The sequence below is a fragment of the Phocoena sinus genome, chromosome 20 (assembly GCF_008692025.1).
Source record: "Phocoena sinus isolate mPhoSin1 chromosome 20, mPhoSin1.pri, whole genome shotgun sequence".
NCBI classification, from domain to species: domain Eukaryota; kingdom Metazoa; phylum Chordata; class Mammalia; order Artiodactyla; family Phocoenidae; genus Phocoena; species Phocoena sinus.
The window spans coordinates 8,726,376-8,734,826 of NC_045782.1; the positions used below are offsets into that span (position 1 = coordinate 8,726,376).

Here is an 8,451-nt window from a genome sequence, read left to right on the forward strand (position 1 = left end):
CCACCCAACTCTCTGAGCCCATCCCAGCTAGCCCCCTGCCTCCAAACCAGCCTGCCACATTTCTCCCAGCCTGCCTACAGATCTTGAAACTCTCTCTAGGGAAGGGGATGCCCCACGTTTGTGACTCCACTTAGGAAGCTCTGTTTTTCATTCTAACTACATTTCCAGTTGTGATGTCAACCATTCCCCATCAGAAATTCCCACTGCAACCCTTTGCTCTGTTCTCCTTTTCTTAAAATCCTCAACATAGACCACATACACAAACATACATACCTCAACCTAATTTACATCCTGCTTCTGTTCGGAAGGATGGAAAAGTGTGAGCTTCTGTCTGCAGCACAGCCCCCAGGACAGCCTCCATCCTATGCTGGGTTTACGTTCTGTGGTCCCCAGCTCTCTCACATCCTTTACTCCCACTCTGCTCTAGACTCTGTACCAGCAGCTGTACCACAGCCCCAAAATCTCAGAGCATTATCCCTGCCTTCCCAGAGCCTAAAATTTAGTTGAGGAAAACACAGCTCACATCCACACAAGAAACAAAGGGGACCCCCTCCCACCCCAGACCTTAAAGTAAATGTTTATATCTTTTTCTATAAAACTGGTGTGTTTATCTGGAAATGTATTTTGTGTGCTGATTTCTTTGTATTTATTATAATGAAGTAAAAAAGCATGTTTTTAGGTCAAAAAAAAAAAAGAAAGAAAGAAACAAAGGGGAAAAAATGGAAGACGGAGTTAGATCAACTTCCTAAATGTGGATTCTTCCTTGGTCACTTGCTACCCTACACGCTGAGGCTGGGGAAAGACAGGACGCATCTAGAACATGTGTGTGGTTGTGGTCTTTCTCACTATTCCCAAGCCTGTCGAGATTTCACCTCTATGCTTTGCACTTGCTGTTCCGTCTTTCTGCTCTGCCCTTCCCCATAGTGCCTGCCTTCCATACTCCTCATTATTCAAGGTCCTGAACAAATGTCACCTCTTCAGAAGGACCCTCCTGACCTCCTAATTTAAAGCATCTTCCTGATACTCTCCATCCTCTTCACTCTGTTTTTTTATATCACTTATCACTACCAGAAATATTATTATGCTGTTCCCCACCAAAATGTGGATTTCATGAAAGCGGGGGCTTTGCCTTATTCACCTCATACTACCAGTGCCTGAAATAGTACCTGGAACAAAGCAGACATCTAATATGATGCTGAGTGAATGAATGAATGAATGAATGGATGTCTTCCTGCACCTCTTCTTGCTTTGTTGTACTTGTTACCCTAGGAGTGTTTTTGTGTGTTTGTACCTAGAAAGCGAATAGGATGGCATGTGTTTTTCTGTGTGGAAGTCACCTGAGCTTTCAAATAGCTCAAAAGATCACTACACATGTGGAAGGCTCTAGATCTGGCATTGTTAATGTCTGGGGAGAGGAGCGTCTATAGATGCCAGTTCTCTGAAGGGGTGTGTCCCAGGGTAATGTGCAGAATGTGCTGTTCCTCTCCCCAGCTGTGCATCTGTCCCCAGGTGTCTTCCGGTCTCTCGGCATGTTATGATGTCTCGGTTGCTTTGGTGAGATGTTTGTCTGTCACGGAGACTATTTATCCCCACTTCTCTTCCCTCTCTTCTCTCCACCTGTGCCTCTGGATATACGTGTAGGGGAGTCTTCCATGGCTCCCTTGCCCCCTCGCACACACAGCCCTGCCCCAGTTGTGGACCCCTCCCTCTCTCAACTGGGCCCTGTTGCTGGGCTCTGGGTTGCCATAGTGACGGTTGCCAAGTCCCTGAGGCTGATAGCCAGCGATGGGGCTGTCGGCTCCATCCACGCGGGAGGCTGAGGGGGGCTTCCCATTGTGTGAAGAAGGGGATGTTGCCATGACAACCAACCCCCACTAAGGGGCAGGAACCAGCCCTTCCACACCCCCTCCAGCCTCCCCACCTCGGGCAGCTCCAGTGTGGGCTTAGAAGGCAGGAGTAAATTCCAGACAGCCCAGCACCTGGCCTCCCAGTTTTCAACTCCCCTCCTACAGTGCCTGCACCTCTCGGGACCCAGGCATCTTGCTCAGACAGGGGGAGGGGCAGGGGTCCCACTAGACAGAGGAGGGGCAGGAGGACCCCTTGACCTCCAGGCAGATGGGAGACAGCGGGAGGGGACCTAAAGTCAGGGGAGGGGCAGGCAGGTCAGAGGTTGTGACCCCCACCGACTGGCTGCAGCGATGCTCCTCACTGCTGCTTTTGTGGTTGGAGAATGGGGCTGAGTCTAGGGGACTGGGCATCTGGGTTTTAGGGGGAGAAGAGCCTGGGTTATGGGTACACAGGGAGCCACGGGATAGGCAGCTTGATGCCTGGGTCCCTGAGTCTTCTGGGCACAGGAGTGCTTTGGGCAGGAGTGGGAGGGAATAGATTGAACACGTGAGCATGTTTTTTCCACTTTATTTCCGACTGAGACTTGCCTTGAATCTGATACTTGGTTTAGCAATAGACACTTGGGCTTTCCCCCGTGAGTGAACACATATTCACAGACAGCCCCATTTGGATGTATTGGCAACCCACTGCCACCTGGGTTCCTCTCTCCCTGCCCTGGCAGGGGCTGCTTTCCTCAGCCTCATCGCCCAGCCCATGACCACACTCCCCTCCTCCAGCCAGGCCCTGTCCACCTCACCCATCCAACACAACCCCCTCCCTACCCCTTGGTTTCATGCAATTCAACACTCGGCTGAAAAGCTGTTCTAATCACCAGTTCTCTGCCCCAATTCACGTCCAGTCATTCTCCAGCCTTCTCATCAACTTTTGAAGTTTTTTATTTTTTTTGGTTTTTGTTGTTCAAATTTCCCTTTTACAGTAAAACTATTGAGGTGACGGCCATACCCCGCCACCTCCCCCATGGCAATATCAACTTCCTGTTCTCTGGAAGGAGCGATTAGAAAAATCAGGAAGGAGCTGGGAACTACAGCACCAGAGAGATAGCTTGACCTCTGGTGGACAAAGCAACCATCTTGGCTGGTGATTGAGGTGGCCGACGTGGTGCCCAAAGGCAGCTCTGACCTAAAGGAAATGAGCTGGGAGGAAACTGAGGCAACACCCAATTGTGCACTAGTGGGCAGGAAGAGGTATCAGCTGGTCACTATGGAAAGACTGGCTGTTGCTAAGGACCACTGTCAGCTAGACCAGTCAGTAGGCCACCATTCTGGTCACTAAGAAGGGAGCTGTGTTGAGTTTGAAGGGAGTAGGAAATGGAGAATGTGATGAACAAGACTGCCATCCAGGTTACTGGGGACAACACGTGGGTTCTTGGGGTCATCCTGTTGAATAACAGAGATTATACTGGGATATGGAAAGGGAAGAACAAGACAAATTGAGCCTGCCATGGCAGATGGCAGCCACCTTAGCTGTCCTAAAAGCAGCACAGAGAACAAGGGAAGGGAGATCCTAGCACGTGACACTGAATACTAGGAAGAACCTCAGTCCACCCGATCTTCTTAGAGTAAGTTCCAGCTTCCTCCTGAAACGGGAAGTTCTTCCTGCCCGCCCTTCTCCACAGAGTAAGAACCATCCACCTCCCCCCACCCCCCAGACTAAGCCACTTCCGGTTCCAGCCAGACCACTTCCTATTTCAGAAGTGCTACTTCCTGTCCTGGATGAAGGCACTTCCAGTTCCTGCTGCACTGCTTCCACTTCCCAGGCCACTTCTGTCCAGGCCTGGTCACTTCTTGTCTGGAGCAAGTCACTTCCTGTCCCAAGTGGCCCATTCAGCATCAGACCAAGTCCACATGTGTCCTGACTGGTTCATAGCTTGCTATTGGCCACTGGACAAAACGGGACACTTCTCATGGTAGCTGTCATGACCCAACCATCCCAAATCGCTGGAGTAAATATGTAGAGGCCTGGGGCAGGGCAGAGGAGGAGGCCTTGCTACCCATGCCCTGAGCTGGGGTGGAGTGCCAGAGCCTTCCCCATAAGGCCCCCATTTTTGGCAGACTGAGGGGAGTGGTTGGTAAGAGAAGTCAGAAGAGGGAGCTGAGGGGAGAAATGCTTTGATGCCCCCACCCTGGAGATGGGAGAGGTACAGGATAAGAAGCCAAGAGGGTAAATAAAAGGAGGTACAGGGAGGAGGATGCTAGGGAAGAGGAACAGACCTAGAGACAGAAGAGAGAGACAGAAAATAAGAGAGAGAGGAGAAAAGAAGAGAAAAACAGTGAGAGGCAGAAAGAGGTGCCAACCAAAAGACAGACTGTTCCCACCCCTAGCTCTCAGTGGGTGAGGGGGACAAGGATCCCTGGGTCACGGTTAGACGAAGAGGCTGAATCTTTGCCCCCTTCCCAGGGGAATAGGACCTAGGAACACAGAGACAGAGAGGGGCACACACAGCCAACCAGAGGGCAGGCGGTCGTTGGGTGGATGTCTTAGGGAATCCTAAAAGTGGAGAAGAGGCGAGAGCCAGGAGGAGCAAAGGAGCTGGAGGGGCAAAGGGGGCCAAGGAGATGCTAGAGGTGTCCCTCAAACCATGAATTAAACTGGAGGAGCACCCCACAAAGGGCTGGATCCAGGACAGCCAGGTCGGAGGAGCCCTCATACCTTGTAGTAGATGTTTGGAGGGCTCTGGGGGGGCCCATCCTGCACGATGTACACAGGATGCCCATAGTCACCACTCACCTTTTCATAGTGGGGACAAAAGGGGGGGTCTGCAGCCCCACCGCCCCGCAGAGCTATCCCTAGCTCCCCAGGCTCAGCCTCCCTAGGTCCCATCCCGCCTCCACCCCCCAGGCCCAGAGACCCTCCCCTCCCGAAGGAGCCAGGACCAGGGTGGCGACTCTCCGAAGGCTTGGCCCGCCGTCTCCGCCAACACATGGCACCCCCAGCCCCTGCCACGCCCAGCAAGAGCAGCGCCAGCCCCCCTGCTGCCCCGGCCACTGCGGGCATGCTGGGAGGGGGCAGGGGGCCTTCAGCACCCCGGGAGGTTGCATTGCTGGTGGGGTCACCTGGCAGGGAAGGGGTGAAGGAGGAAAGAGGGGGTGGGGCTGAAGGAGCCACCCGGGCATCTGGACACCCATCTTTGCGGGTCCCCATGGGTTTCCCCAGCAGTGCCCAGGCCCTTTGGGGACCCCACTTCCCCTCCCGTCCAAGCCCCACTCGGAATCCAGGTGTGTCCAGCCCTTCAGCTCCATGCCAAGGAGTCCTCCCCCCTTCTCTGACAGCACTGATTGAAGCACTGACTTGGCTAATTAGTTCTGATTGAGTCTTTTCCTCATTTGGCTTCCATTCCCCTCCCACCCTCCCATCCTCTCTTCTCCTCTTTCCTGTATCACTGCCCCCAAAACTGAAGAGGGAGGGAGGGAGAGGGTGAAGCTAGGGCAGCTGGGGTCCGAGAGCAGAGGAGGCTAGGGAAGACAGGAGGCTGGACCCCTGGTTCCTACCTGCTGTGTTCTCCTTCCCAGGCTCCAGGCTGTGGGCCACCCCTCGGTCTTTTTCCATGGGCATTTCAGACACAGGCTTTCGGGGAGCAGCCCCCCCTCGGGGACCTGGAGACGGGGAAGGGCCGAGAGAGGGGCTGAGACAGCAGCCCCCTGACCACGATGGTACTGCCCCTCGGCCCCTAGGAGGTGTGCCCCAGCCCCACTCACTTTGTCCCACTCGAAGAAGCACCTTCATGCCTCTAGTGAGGCACACACCTCCCTGCAAGCTCTCCAGGCCTTCCCGGGTTCCATCCGATGTGGCTGGGAGAGAAGAACCAGAGGGAGAAGTTGGCCCTCCAGAGTCTACACCTATTCTGTCTCCATGCCTGGCCCCAACACCACCCGAGGTGGCTCCAGTGGTCCCCTCCCTCATCTGCCCTCGATCCCAGGAGCACCTCCCCACTCGACCCTGCCCGCTGCCCAGCAGTACCAATTATGTAGTAATCGTGGTGTGAGCGGAACTCGTGGCCCCAGAGGTTAGGGCTATACTCCTGGAACTTGATGGTGAAGCGGAGATCCAGATCTGGCCGGTCACAAGTGAGAAGGAGGTTTGGGGCAGGGGGTGCCTCACAGCGCCGGCCCTGGGCACCCCCTACCAGATACAGCTTGTAGAACTCGTAATTAGGAGAGGAGTGGGGGCCAGGAGGCCGGGCCCGGGGGCAGAGCAGGTCTAGCCGGTCCCCGATCTGAGGGTAGAGCACGTAACCACCCTCTGCCTGGAACCTATGGGGAGGAGGGCAAGGTGGATAAGGACGAGAGGTGTCAGAGGTCTGGTCCCCAGAGCTTTGCCTCCCTCACCCCACATCCCTGCAGGACAGCCTTTGTCTGAGTGGAGAGTCTGTTCTGACAGAGCAGGCACTAAGGTCTCTGGAAGCTCACGGAAGCAGCAGGAAGCCAGGCTCAGAGGTCTCCTGCCCCTTGGTGTGCCCAAATGCACTCTTCAGCCCGCCCTCACCACATGCACACTGCCATCTCTCACTCCATCACCGGTCCTGTTGCCGTGGCAACAGGATGCCAGTTACTAAGGAGCTGGCCTCTCTGGAACCACACAGCCCACCCCTCCCGGGTGATTTCACTATTCCATGGCAGTCAACCATGGGGGCAGAGCCTCCCCTCCCACAGGCCACCACTGAATTTCAGTGATTTCAGGGCAAAGGGGGCGGGGTGGGGGAGGGGGTGTGGAGGGTGATCCAGACCAGTGTCCCAAGTACCCAGGCAATGTAACAGGAGACAAATGCCTGGTCTGGCAATGGCCCTAAATGGGGCTAATCGAAACAGCTGCCCCAGACATTTCCCTGCTCAGTACCCCACTTCCCCCAGGTCCCACACTTCTTAGGGAAAGTGCCCTATTGCTTTGGAATTGAAAGAGTTGACTTTCGACCCACAGCTGACACAAGTCCGCATCTCCCTCAGCCCCGGCAGCCACTGGCCCAGCACAGGCACTTCTTGCCAACAGCTGCAGACAGGGTCTCAGAACTTGGTCACAGGGGACTGCTGCTTGGTATCTTCCCAGACTCCCAAATAACCCCCTCCCTCCCTGCCCCAACATCCCAAAGAGCTCCCAGAACACCCTAACTCCATTTTCTCAGCTCTATCAGGATAAGCCTAACTTACATCCTCACACTGCTCCTGATACTCCAACTGCATCTGGGAGTTGGTGGGTAGGAGACTGAGAGGGGAAAAGACATTTGAGATTAGACCCCAAGAGATATGGGAGGGAGGCCAGGACAGGAAATGTGAGGGAAGCTGTGAAGTAAAGAGAGGAAGAATAATTACCCTAGTTCTCCTTTAATGAGCATATAATATGTTCAAATACCTTACCTCTAATCTTCATAAAACCTGTAAGGATTGAGGATACAAACTCAGGAAGGTTAAGTGACTTGCCCAAGGCCACACAACAGAAAGCAGCAGAGCTAGGATTAAGACCTAGGATTTGATGAGCTCCAAAGCACACCCTCTTTGCATGGCCTCACACAGCCTCCCCAGGCAATTAGGAAGTTTTCAAAACACAAAACTCTTTTGCTAACAGGGAGTAGGATCTGCATGGAGGCAAGGGACCCAAATGACCTCCCAAGGGTTCTGTCCTACTCTGTGTGGCTTGAAGTTTCATCTGACCCCTGGCCTTTTTTCAGAGCAAAGCAAGCATGCCTCAGAACAGAGGGTCTGATGGAAGAGTTTGCAGCAAAGATGGGGGAGGGGGCAACGGAGTCCTCAGGACTCCAGATGCAAGAGGGAAAGTGGGGGCTTTAGGGGGCTCCAGGCTTCTTCCAGAAAGAGATCTCCAAGCCAGGAAGGCAGGAAAATCTTCTGGTTGGGAAATTGTTCCACCAAGGACTCACAGACCCTCTGGCTCTGGGCAAGAGTTAGGAGACGGATGTGTGAAGAAGGGTCAAAAAGCCTTGGGGTAGTTGTCCCCAGTGCCCCCAGACTGAGAGCCCTTCCCTCCCATTTCCACCACTGAGTCCCTTCTGGGGAGGGAGGCACCCTGCCCTTCCTCTCAGCACCTCAGCAGCACCTACTCAGCTGCTCTCCTGAGAGCTGACATTAACCAGGCTCTCTCTAAGCCCAGCCCCCGACACCACACAGGTCTCCCACAAACCCAAATAACCACTCCACTGTCCTCCCGGCTACCCATTATCTTTCAAATCCTTGCCCCTTGGGGGTCTCTCAAACTCCTGACACATGGTTGTCACCACCCGCATCCAGCTCTGTGCGTGGCCCGAGAGTCTGGCTCCCAAGACCACCTCTGTCTGGTTGCCCATCAGCTCACATCCGATCACCAGCACCCTCCCTCCGCCTCCTCCCAGCTCCGAGAACCCAGCCCCCAAAATCCCTAAGGCTTCCAGACTCCCTGCCCACAGGGTGTGGGGTATCCCCACCCCCGGGCCGCTCACCTCTTATTCGCCGAATTCCAGTAGACGGGCTCCAGGCTGAGCCCAGACACCAGCCCCAAAAAACCGAGCAGCAGCAGGGCCCCGACTCGCACGCCCCCCGGCCCAGAATGGGGGGCCCCCAT

The 8,451-nt window shown here is 54.6% G+C and overlaps 1 protein-coding gene across 1 annotated transcript; it reads right to left on the bottom strand.

The window, feature by feature from the left end:
* Positions 1–2,809: 2,809 nt before the first annotated feature.
* EFNB3 (ephrin B3) lies at positions 2,810–8,451 on the bottom strand. The gene is made up of 5 exons (XM_032616760.1): positions 8,330–8,451; positions 5,866–6,158; positions 5,604–5,696; positions 5,397–5,501; positions 2,810–4,961 (listed from the first exon to the last, which is right to left on the bottom strand). Exons 1-5 carry the CDS (start codon positions 8,449–8,451, stop codon positions 4,552–4,554), a joined length of 1,023 nt encoding a protein of 340 aa, XP_032472651.1. The 3' UTR covers positions 2,810–4,551.